The sequence below is a fragment of the Geospiza fortis genome, unplaced genomic scaffold, assembly GCF_000277835.1.
Source record: "Geospiza fortis unplaced genomic scaffold, GeoFor_1.0 scaffold874, whole genome shotgun sequence".
Taxonomy (NCBI): Eukaryota; Metazoa; Chordata; class Aves; order Passeriformes; family Thraupidae; genus Geospiza; species Geospiza fortis.
Genome location: NW_005054456.1, coordinates 1,191,463 through 1,203,702, shown reverse-complemented (window position 1 = coordinate 1,203,702; position 12,240 = coordinate 1,191,463). Strand labels below are relative to the sequence as shown.

Below are 12,240 nucleotides of genomic sequence, written 5' to 3'. Positions count from 1 at the left end.
ACATTAAAAGATATTGACTTTGTAACATTAAAATGCAGGAATATCTCCTGAACCTGGCTTAAGTTTTAGGACAACGTTCAGTAAATCACTCATGTACTTAGTGGCAGACTTAGGAAATTAATGGCAGTGTATGTGATTTGGCCAGCAAAATTGCATCATGTGGATTTATTACAGTTGCCAGCATTTGGCAAAGTTCTTGGAGCAGAGACTTGGGGCTTCCCTGTTCTTCCTATCTAACAAGTCAAATTCCCAATATAACCACTCTAACATAATATAGAGAGAAACCTGGCCTAAAGACAAGAGTGTGAACAAGCAGTTCCTGCATCCTGGAGTTAGTGAAAAGAATATTTAACACTTGAAATCAATTTAGGCAACAAAGGTGGTCCCAAAACTGGGATTAGAGATGAGTAAACTTCAAGTGCCAGTTCTGTAAGTGGATCATTGCCATCCTCCCCATTGCAAGAACTGTTGTTAAATTACATGAAACATAGGGAAGACATACAGGGAGATATCTAATCCAGATGCTTTAGTCAGGATTCTTTTGGCACATAGGGAACAAGAAAACAAACTGGCCTGAAGTAAAGCTTATTTGAAAATGACCTATTAAAAGACAGAAAAATAGAAAGTTTGGGTTGAGTGAGGACAATGACACCAAAGCTCATTGGTTCTGGTGAAATACATAATTTTTTAGTTGACACTGTTCCTCATGCATGTTCCTGAACTTTCCTATGCTCCAGTGGAGGACATGTCTGACAGATTTTGGCTATAGAAACCAGGAGCAGAGGCCTTGCAGAATGGCTGATGTGCAGTCTGTGCACACAGAGAGATCTGGGATATCTCATGCATGTTTCCTAGAGAACCACAGTGCATTGGTCAGCCATAAAGCCTAGGAGGACCACTAATAGAGCTCACTTCAGCCTTGTTCTTAAGTCAATCAGTCTTTTGACTGCTGAAAATAATAACCTGTTAAGATGTTAAAGCATGACAAATTGCATCATCTTTAGAAATTCATGCACAGCCAGCACCTTTTCAAGTTTTAAGTCAAGTTTGAGGGAATGGTACAATCAACTTCAGTAAATCAAAACCCATGTGTGTCCTTAATGCATTGATATTCTGTATAACAAATCTCCTTTTCCCTGAAAATTTTCTGTTCAAAAAGAGTTCCATGGGATACCCAAACCTACCCAGTCTTACGAGACTAGAGAACAAATTGTTCTTCAGTGAAACAAACAGACAGTCTGCTATTTCAGCACTTCAAATAGTCTCCTGTTATCAGGAGAAAACAGAATAATCTTTTAGTAACATCTGTTTTTTAAAAAGAGAACATAAAAGCATTTGTGGTAATCACATTTGATCAATAGAAATAGCCTGACATTTAGGATACTTGCACAAAGAATTCCAGTTTGTTTAGGAGTACAAAAGATGGAGCAATTGAAATGTTAAACTGTAGCACCAGTAATATTTACTTTCCTAAAACCAAATCCTAAAGACTGGAAGGAACTTAGAGCAGGATCATTGTGCTTACATTGCATTTAAATAGAAAACAATGAGACAGTCATACTTGAGTCTGCAATTCAGCAAAGTCTGGGCAAATTTGCCATTCTACGGGAAGAGTACTGGGACAGGAGCTTGTCACAATCTTCAGGATTTCATTCGTCCTGTTTCCTCTTGGGCTTTTTGGGGTTCCGAGAGCGGCTCTTGGCTTTGCACAGGGGACAAATGGGCGCGTTCCGGTGGATTTGCTGGTGACACGACAAACACGCCTGAAATGCAATTGCAGCCTCTGGTTACCAACACCAAAGTGGCCTTGGCACACAGGTCATTGAGTTCCAGTACAGACAAAAACAAGGCTCCTTGCCTGCAAAGGCAGACTGCTGCTGCATTCTATACAATCTAGGTTATGTGGATTGTAATTTCAGGCTTACTGAAAAACAAGAGCATCTCATTGAATTAAAATTACAGTTCTGCAGACATGTGTCTCCTACATGTATCAGTAACTTTAAATTCTATTTTGTGTTGTTTACAGTGATGTTTTAAAGGTGTTTACCTACCTAATAGCTCACTGAGTCAGAGAAGTTACAGTGATGGCCAACTGCAGTGTCACAGAATTGAAGGCAGGAGCAGGTGATTGAATGAATTCCACGTATTTAACACAAGGTACAGAACTCTGCCCTTTTGCTCCAGACTAAGCCCTGTAATTTATGTTTGACTCAAGCCTATTACTTGCAGAATGGCTTTTCAATTGCCTAGCTACAGATATTAAGTATATTACTTTGGGGTGTACCTACATCAGTTTGCCTTCTTAGTGACTCAGGAACCTGGGTGGGAGGAATACCCCTATGTAACTACTTAACTCTTCTCACTACATAAGGAGCTGAGTAAAACTGTCACTGGAGTGCCTGTGGTTATGTTACATTAATCCACATGTTACTCGTGAAGATCCCAAGCGCACAAGCAATCGCTTTTCCTGGTAATTTACACCAGTGGTAATTTCCCTCATAAAATATGTGCACTGTTTTTAATATGACTCTGTATGACATTAACTAAGAGCCACTGCTTTTTCTTTTGCCAATATTTTTTTGTCTTTCTTACATGCCTTGCTCCCATGTGAAACATAAGGAGTGGGAATTGCCTCGTCTCTGCTGAGGGTGACTTTTAAGTCCTAAAAGATTCTTATCCTTAACCCTTGATGACTGGTGCTACTACTTTAGTCTACTGCCTGCTTTGCTACTACTTTAGTCTCCTGCTTGCTCTTGTTTTGAACCACTGCAAGGAAAATTGTAATCAGGACATGTAATTTTTCCTTTCCACAAACATCAATCACTTTCTGAATATAATGCATTCCAATGACAAAAGAGAAAACCCAGCACATTCCATCTCCTGACCTTCATTGGAGGTGGCTGCTGTCTGAAAGTTGCTGTCTGTCTGGTATCTTGCTTCCTGGCCACCTGCAGCTGTTGGGCAGCTGCTGCAGCTGCAGCCAGAGACTCTGGGATGGGAGGCTCCTGTGGTTCTGTCTGCCATTCTGCTTTCTGCTTTTCAAAGTAGCTAGACAAAAGAACGACAAACAAAAAAATGTAACCACCTTCTGCAGTATTTCATTAGTCTGTAAAGGATATTCGGTGTTAAAATACAGTGGATCACATTTCTCTATCATGTTCCTCCACTAGAGTCAAACTGCCAAATTGCCTACACATTGACTAGTTCATAAATGGAATATGTGGTGTTTCCTTCTCCATTTCTACACTTCAGCCAGATTCCAGACTGGATGTAAATCTAGTAAGATGAAAAATAGACAACATGTATAGAAGAAAAATAGGCAACAGCTTCAGGTGCATCTCTATCAAACAGTTTTTCTATTTCATTCTGTTAAAATTAGTAACTTTTGTACACAACAGATTAATAAACAGATCTTTGTAGTGTCAATATTTGGAATGTAAAACAACATTTCTATAGAAATACAAAGGAAATGTTGAAAACTGTGTGCATGTGTAAATATATATATATAGTATATATATATTAATTGTATATAGTAATTGTACTATAGTAATTGTACTAATACTGTATAGTATTGTAAAAGTATATTTATTAATTGTGCTGGGCAATAAGAGCAATATTTGCTTATTAAAACATCCCTTGCATTTAAAACTGGTCTGTTAAACAAAAGATACTGTTCTTTGAATAGTAGCTAATTCTGTCCTGTCCTGCCTAGGTTATATATAAAAATGAGACTGTGATTTATTATCCAAATCTGTTCCACATCTCAGGGAAACTTGTTGACAGTCACAGGTATTTGGCTAAAAGCCACTGCTATGTGCAGGCAGCAAAAAGTAAAACTCTGACTAGGAGCAGCACAACCCAACTGAAGAATACCTGGTTTGTATCCCCCTCAAGTATTGCCTCCTACTATTCCTTGCTAAAGAAGCAATTTTCAAGGAAAAATAAAAAGATAGAAAAAGCAACATATAGTATAAAACCTAGAAAGCCAACAACCACCCTTGAATGTTTGCATGTGGTAAGTAAAGTTTGCAGCTTGGAATAACCTAAATTTAACTTGGAACAAATTCAGACTGAATGTTGTCAAACACACATCCTCCTTTCATCACTTTTTTGTTAGCTTTTGTTTTTCATGCTTACCTCTTGAGTCGTTTTTTTCCACCTACCAACAAAATTAAGATGAGAAAATGACCAGCAGAATTGAAAGAAAGCATAAAGCCAGATAATGTTTGCTTTGGAGACTTACTCAAGGGACAGTTTCTCTTCCTCCTCACACAGGTCTGGCAGCCTCTGCAGACCCAGGGTCATCCTCAAGGCATCCACGTGCTCCTTGAGGGGCTTGTACTCCTCGTGGAGCCGGCGAGTCGATTCCAAGAGCTTGTTCAGATCGTTCTCAGACTGCTTGATAGTGTTCTCCATCTGAAACAGCAGGTTGGGCATGCTTTTAAAGAACTGTTCCTCTCTGACTGAGCAACAGATTGTACCAGAAAGAGGAGATTTTTCTCACTCGAGTTGGAAGACATTTGAGACAATGCCATAGTAAAGCAAAGACTTAAGGTATTGGGAGGATGAAAAATGGGCAAAGGAGAAGTAACAGAAAGTCACATGTGAGATGCATTTTCATTTTTAAAAAGTGCACTCAACCTATAGGACCTTCTGAAAAACAGAAAAAGCAGAGAAAGGCTACAAATAAAGTTGCAAGTGAGGAGCTATGGAAGACTCTCAAGAGACACTAAAAAAGAGCTTAAAGTAGCACAAACTAATTTTCTGTGTTTCTAAGATACCTGAACACTGACTGGCAGAAGTTAACAAACAAGCTAAGGAAAGGTTTCTGCTTTCCTTACTGCAGCAAGTGGGAAAAGCAGCAGAGAAAAAGACAATCTGACTGCACAAAGAGAGGAGGATGAAACAGGCTGAGGTTATGCAGTGGACAGAGGAGCAGACATTTAAAGCCATAAATAAATGAAGTCTGCACATCCAGTACATAACTTGTACTTTTTCACTTGTTGGAGCTTTTTTCTTCTAGTGCAACACAGATACCTTCAGAGCTAAAAACTCCATTAAGTGCCCTAACATGACAAAAAAATGTATTTAAAAATATATTCCCTATTCAGCCCCTCTAATTGGCTAGTTTTCCTGTTTATAAGTTGCTTTTTCTCTTATTTATATTAATTCCCTTCAGGCTGGTGCTTCTTGATGTTTGGTGATTCCACTCTGGGATGAAGGTCAGCTCTTAACTATGAGCTTAACAAACACTACGTATTTTCTCAAAATCTCCTAGTCTCACCTGGCTGCCAAAGTTTCTGTTTCTGGGTGCTAAATGAGAATAGACTAACAGGAAGAACTGTTTTCTATGGGACAGCTGGAGTGGTATCACTGTGGCTACTGGTAAAGTCATAGCCACAACAGCCTTGGTTATCTTATCTATCCTCTCAGTGCAACAGCTTATTATGCCAGCATTATAAAATATCCTGCCCTACAAAGGGCAAAAACAATTATCCTGAGGTGGATTTGCTTTGCACTCTCTGTAGGATCCTAGGATGGCGTTGTAAAGTGCACATTATTGAACCAGTGATGCTTCACTCGTGCACAATTCCACAAGCTGGGGGATGATTCATGTGCAGCTGTGTCTGAGTCAGAGTGTCTGAGCTGGGCTGGCACTCACCACGTTAATGTCAGCGTGGATCAGTCTCAGCTCCTCCACGTGAGCCATCTTCTCCTGCAGCAGCAGGTCCATTTCTTGTTTATATTCTTTCAAGTGCCTCTCCTCAGACTCCAGGGCTTCAAATTCTGCTTTCAGTCTTGCCTTTATTTTTTCCATCTGCAAAGTCTTATTCCTGAATCCCAGTGACAATTAAAAAGATAGAGAGACAACAGTAAGTCACTGACACATATTTTTGTGAGGTGTCAGTTTATATGGGATTAGATAGATGAAAGAAGGCAATAGCAGCAATAGACAAGAATGAGTAAATGAATCTGAGAGAAGGTGAATACAAGGAGAATACTGAATTCTAATGCCAGCTCTTTTGCTGAGCTTTTTGGTGGTAAGAGAATCCTTGTACAGAAATATGAAATTAATAGAATGTTGTCAGGTTTTGACAGAATATGGCAGAAAGCAGGGTCAGTCACTTGGACAATTAATTATGGCTACATATTCCAAGTGTCATAGCTAGTAACATGACCTGGGTTCCTCCCTCTCTCACTTCAGGATTTTACAAAGCTGCAAGAGATAAAAACAGCACCATAAAAAACTTCAACACACAATATGTATTCAGAAGCGGTGGTCTGGCAGGGAAAATATGAACAACGGAGATTTAAAACAAAACAGTTACAAAATTTCAGTTTCCTCTCTTGTATTTATGACATGCGTCTGCATCTCTCATCAGTAAATTTACTCTTTTTCTCTTTTATCTCCTCCCAGTCAGAACACTGTCTTTAGATATTTACCTAATTTTATGAGTGGGTTATTTCTGGGGAAAAATTTAAATAAGCATGCATATAAATAAACATGTGCATATATGCTTGGATTGTGGGCATCCAATGGGTTTACTGAAAGAAGTATTCCCTTGGCTACAAATGATATGTATTTATCTATAGATATAGATATGGATATAGAGATCAGATTCCAGATTCAAAATTGGATTCCCACATCCCTTCAAAACCCAGCTAAGCTGTATCATAATACATGACAGAGATCAACTACACAAGTGGGCAAGTTCTTTGATTTTGTTCATGAAGACTTCTTTCCCCTCTGTCCACAGAGTTCATGAAATGCAGATTAAAATAAAGTCTGCTAAATCTATCAAAGGTGAATCTGTAAACATAAGGAAATCTCATGTTTATCTTGAAGGAAATTCTTCACAGAATGCAAGCTTCAAATGAGTAAGTAGGTTTATTTGATCACATTTTGTTAAAGGTGACTCAAAATGGACATCAATGTTGCAAGTAGGACTGGCTTTTTGACACAGATTTTTTTTTATTTAAAATGCACTCAAGTAACTTGTTTGGTACTTCATTGAACACTAAAGCTAAACATCACCTTTGCTCTGCCTTATACCACAAAATAATAGCAAAAATCCGTCAAGTGCAGTTAATATATCACCTTTGAATATGTGATCAGAAAACTGAATGCACTGTAAATTTCCAAATACAGGATACCACTCTCACTGAAAAATTGCTTTAAGTGTTACAGTAACTGGACCACACACTGTAGTAGGCCATACTTAGATCTGTTTTCTAAAACATAGCCTGTGTACCAGTTGAGTACAAAATCATTGTTCTTACACTGTCACATCTCTTTCTACAAATAGTTTGGGGATATTAGGCAGACAAATATTTTTGCTTGATCTTTGTTCACCTCTGTGGTATTGTGTGAAGAAGGCTGAGGCCCATACTCTGCTGCCAATTAATTTGTTCCACGGATGAAGTGTGCTCCTTAGAGATGCTGTAACCAGCCACAAGTGCCTGTGATCACCTGGGAGCTGGGATTCCTCTCTGCCAGCCCTCTCTCCTCTCTCTGCCAGCCCCTCTCTGGCTGTCATGTCCCCAACACTTCTCATGGCTCTGGGGTTTCACAGTCAGCATGCCTTCCACCTCCCAGCTGCATTCAAAACCACTGTTCTCTCGAAGGTGTTTTGGCTCCAACTGAACAGACAGCTCAGGCCTAATGCTGAAAATTGGTGCCTAAACCAAGGAGTGGAAACGCCCTGCCTAAAGTTAAGGAAAAGGTTCCCGATGCAGGAAGGTGCTGTACCCTGCCTGGCTTTCAATGAGCCCCCTCTTCCACAGCATCCTGCAGCTCACCCTGTAAAGGACGCTATAACAAATTCCCGGTGTTCTGCACGGCACGAACCGCAGCCCTCGGGCCTTGTGGCAGGAGGGCACGGATGAAAAAGCCCAGGCCCGGTGTGTCCGCATCCCCGGTGTGCCCCCATCCCCGGTGTGTCCCCATCCCCGGTGTGCCCGGTGTGTCCCCATCCCCGAGCAGGCAGGGACATCTCCGCGGGGCTCCCTCGGTCGCTCCCCGCCTTTGCCCGAAGGAGAGGGCAGGGACAGAGCGAGGATAGCACAGAAGCCGCTGAGGCTCAGCCGCTCCCCTCTCATCCCGCACGGATGCACCGCTCCCCGGAGGGCCCTGCCCTACCGCCGCCCTCCGCGGGGGACGGATGGACAGACGGATGAATGGATGGACAGATGGCTGTCCTGCACCCCGGTGCCAGCAGCGCTGCCCAGCCCTGTCCCGCCCGAGGGCACGTCCACCCTCGGATCTGGGTGTCAGACTCTGCTTTCCTTGCCATCCCCGCTTCCTTCTCAGCCCGACAAGGCTCCTGCCCGGGAGTCAGTGGCGCAAAATAACACATTCAGAGCCTCATGAATATGAAATACTAATTCAAAGGACTTAAAAACAAACAAACAAGCAGTAAAGCCCCGGCACAGCCCGACACCACTCCCCCCGCTGCCGCTCGGTCCTTCCCCCCGCGCACTCCGCCTTCTCCCCGTGCCATCACTCGGGGCTGCGCTCTGCAAATGCACGACCATTACCGCCCTGCACTACGCATTCCAGCCGCGATTCCCAGCAGCAGATGCTCCCTCCCTGCTTAGAAAAATGCATTTTGAGCTCTCGTCGTAAAGCCAGCGGTAGTTTTCTTTCCCTCAGCAGCACAATAGCTACTTTCGGATCGATGCAACTCCTCCGCTCCCCCGAGGAAAAAGCTGTTTCACGTATCCGATGGGGCACAAAGCAAACATACCTGATCTCCTTGATGCTCTCGAGTTTGCACATTATTTCTTGCTCATCTGCCATGCTTTTTACTCCCGGTTTACACCTCCCGTGAAACGTGCAAAATGCCCGGGGGGAAAATAAAAACCGAAACCAAACCAAAACAAAAAAACCATACAATAGACACAATGTAGTCACCCCCTGCTCGCATATGGGCTCTGAGCCTGTGCGGCAGACTCTAGTGGGAGCTGTGGGACTTCGAGTCCGGGCTCCTATTGCTGCCCAGGCAGAGAGGCTGCAAAACGACTACAACACCCACAAGGCAGAGCAAAGCTCGCCTGCCCTTCTTCCTGCAACTACATTTTAAATCAATTTGTCACACCTCATTATGCCCGAGGTTGTTAGGAGTGCAAAAAGAGCAGGAGGCTTCCTTCTGAGATCTGTGCACTGTTTAGTATTTCGTTAAAATATGCACTACAAGACTGTTGATGGGTTCATGATTTTGATTAAAAGCTTTGACATAAAGGGATGCTGTAGGCATTACTACTACAATGCTGTTTCCTCCTGAGTTTTCTATTGAATGTTCTAATTGCTCACCAAATCCAATCTTTGCAAGTTTCTGGAACTGATAATAAATAAGCAGAATTTGTGAATAGAAGAGATTATGTGCATGTCACTATAGGACACAAAATAACACGACACGCACACACAGCTGTTCTCAAGGTACAAAGGGGGAAGTTTATTTTCTGACTCCAACATTTACAGATTTCCAAAAGTGACAGTGTATTGGAGGGTGAAAGTGCCACCTCTCCAATGACTCTGGACAAACCAACAGTCCATAAAATTTCACCTCCTCCATAAAAGAATGCAGAACAATAAGTTATTTACAGAAAGTGTGTGAGAGAGTTCATTACAAGAGTGTAAACATCAGAAAGCTTAGAAAATCTTAAAAAATCAGGGTGACATGAATAGATGTTTTATTTACTTTCTCCATTATTTAAGGACTTTCCCCCATATTGTTGTGTTCTTCAAATAAAGGAAAAGGTAGATGAAGGAAAACAGTGATAGCATCAGCATCCTCTTCATCATGCTACAGCTTTTGTAAAGAAATTAGAACATAAAAGGTCTTATCCTCATGTAATCTGAGTCAATTGCAAACTCTCTCTAAAATTGAAGGTTGTAGGATTGAGCCCTAAGTGAGCTGTGTGCTCAAAGGGGAGAGGCTTCTTCGATGCATGATTTAAATAGATGAACTAATTGGTTTGAGGGGGTAGAAGACAAGTTAGCTACAGTCAGCCAGTGAATCTTGTTGCTAAGACAGTGAGGGAGTGAGAGCAGGCAGGGTGAGGACAAGAGGGAGAGAAGGAAAATGCCCTCAAACAGGAGTGATGAGAATCCCAGCCTATTTTTGCACTGCTTATCCTATTTTTTGATTCCTGTTTTTACAGGCTAATCTAAAAGGTTGAGGGCTGAAAATGAAAATGCAAGTTCAACTTGTTCCTTTACTCTGCTTTGAATGACACTAAGAAAACCACTTCACAAACTGTTGTAAATCAGTTGGAAGTTCTTAGGAAGTAAACCCACCCACAAGCCTTAGCAGTTATTTTTCCTCTCCGTGTTTTAAAAAAGGAGAGAAAATATTACATCTTCACATTTCAAAGCACTTCAAAATAGTCAAAAAGTTTGACATTTGCAGTCCCAGCAGATACAAATTGGTAGCATTCAACTTGTGCTTCATGGCTTTGGTCAAGTGTTTTAATGTCTGTGTTTCAATTTACTCCCAGACAAAGTGGGTCTGACAGTTCTTTATATGATCTGAAATCACCACACTGGTATGTATTATTTATTCTGCTGCTATTTATAAACTTTGATAAATTTTGGGATGCAAATAATGATCCGTTTTTTCCGGCATGTGGACTAGATTTTTTCAAAGAAAGCTGAGGTACTTAGGACTAATGAAATATACTAACTATATACTGAAATATACTAACTATACTGAAAAAATATTTCCGCTGATCCTGAAAAATTCAACCTTCTTGTTGTTGTTTGATCCTTTTTAAACCAAGAGCCAACAGGCAAATAGATTTCAAAACAAGTTGCAGTATTATGCAGAGTGAAACCAAGGCTAAAATACTCCCCTACTTCATTAAGCACAGACTGAATTTTTATGCAAAAATCCCCAACTGCTTCCATTTAACAGTCTAACATCAGTCCACACACTTTAGCATTATGACAACAAATCTAGTTCAGAACAATTCCAACTGAAAGAATTTGTTTTCCTCCCTAGATAATTATCCCAGCTACAGCAATTAATTCTAAAAGTCTGGATGTAGTGATGTAATGCAGGACCCTTATAACTGAACTATAAAATACTAATATTGTAACTGCATTTTTTAAAAAGTGCAACATGTTTTGTTAAATAAATAGCATGTAAAGACATATTAGAGCTTAAAGACTAGTGGAGAAGAGCCCCCAGTAAAACACACAACAGAATTTGGGTTAATATACTGCTGGATTAGGTACAAATCACCACCATAAGCAGAATGTGCAGCAATATTGTGAAACCTAAATATCAGGAAACGGATGAGTCAAAGTGGGGCATTCCAAGTCATGAAATTTACTTTAAATTACTGAGTTTCTTAACTGGAAATAGATTCTTTCTGTATCCCATTGGGGTCTTGACCTTTCAAAAGATACTCTTCATATTTTACAGATTTTTTCCTATGAGTGGGTCACCCCAATTTCATATGTTAAGGGAAAGCTGGTATCAGTTTCAGAAAGCTTTTGGAAGCTTTTCTGAAGGTACAGCAACACTGAAACTGATAGAAGCAACTACATGCTAGCCCTGAGATCTTCAAAACATCTAGTCCTTAAATATCAATGTTTTACACAAAGCCTAAAGTAATTGCAAATTAATCCTGTGCCGGAGCATCCTGCCTAGGTAAAGGTTTAAGTGCTCACATATGTTAATCTTGGCCCATCCCAAAGGTATGCCTAAATATACCTGCATTTGGCCATGTCCTTTATTTCATCCTCCAACCCCGTGACCTGCAAAACTGGGAGAACACGATATTGCAATAAAACCGCCTGGCACCCCTCTGTCCTCCCCGAGCCTCCTCCTGCTCTTTCAGCAGGGGATGGGACGGCCGGAGGGGACAGCGCCAGGGGACACATCTCCCTTTTCCCGTTCCCTTCCGGAGCCCGACCATACATCCACCCCGCGCCTCGGCCCCGCGATTCGCTACTCCCCAGCGGTCAGCCGGTGCTGCCGGTGCCCGTTCCAGTCCCCGTTCCCCGTTCCCCATTCCAGTTCCCGTTCCCCATTCCCATTCCCGTTCCCGTTCCCCGTTCCCGTCCCCGTTCCCCGTTCCCGTCCCCGTTCCCCATTCCCATTCCCGTTCCCCATTCCCGTTCCCGTCCCGTTCCCCGTCCCCATTCCCGTTCCCATTCCCACCTCCGTCCCCGTTCCCCGTCCCCATTCCCGATTCCCGATTCCCGATTCCCGTTCCCGTCCCAGTGCCATC

The 12,240-nt window shown here is 41.8% G+C and overlaps 1 protein-coding gene and 1 long non-coding RNA gene across 2 annotated transcripts; both read right to left on the bottom strand.

Moving 5' to 3' along the window:
- Window positions 1–1,022: 1,022 nt before the first annotated feature.
- Window positions 1,023–8,943, bottom strand: ZC4H2 (zinc finger C4H2-type containing). Its single transcript, XM_005427823.2, has 5 exons — window positions 8,748–8,943; window positions 5,663–5,834; window positions 4,244–4,416; window positions 2,886–3,048; window positions 1,023–1,763 (listed from the first exon to the last, which is right to left on the bottom strand). Exons 1-5 carry the CDS (start codon window positions 8,798–8,800, stop codon window positions 1,650–1,652), a joined length of 675 nt encoding a protein of 224 aa, XP_005427880.1. The 5' UTR covers window positions 8,801–8,943; the 3' UTR covers window positions 1,023–1,649.
- A 733-nt stretch (window positions 8,944–9,676) lies between these two features.
- On the bottom strand, window positions 9,677–11,929 carry LOC115948639. Its single transcript, XR_004082438.1, has 2 exons — window positions 11,721–11,929; window positions 9,677–9,812 (listed from the first exon to the last, which is right to left on the bottom strand). It is a non-coding gene; the product is annotated as an uncharacterized LOC115948639 (long non-coding RNA).
- Between the last annotated feature and the right edge of the window lie 311 nt (window positions 11,930–12,240).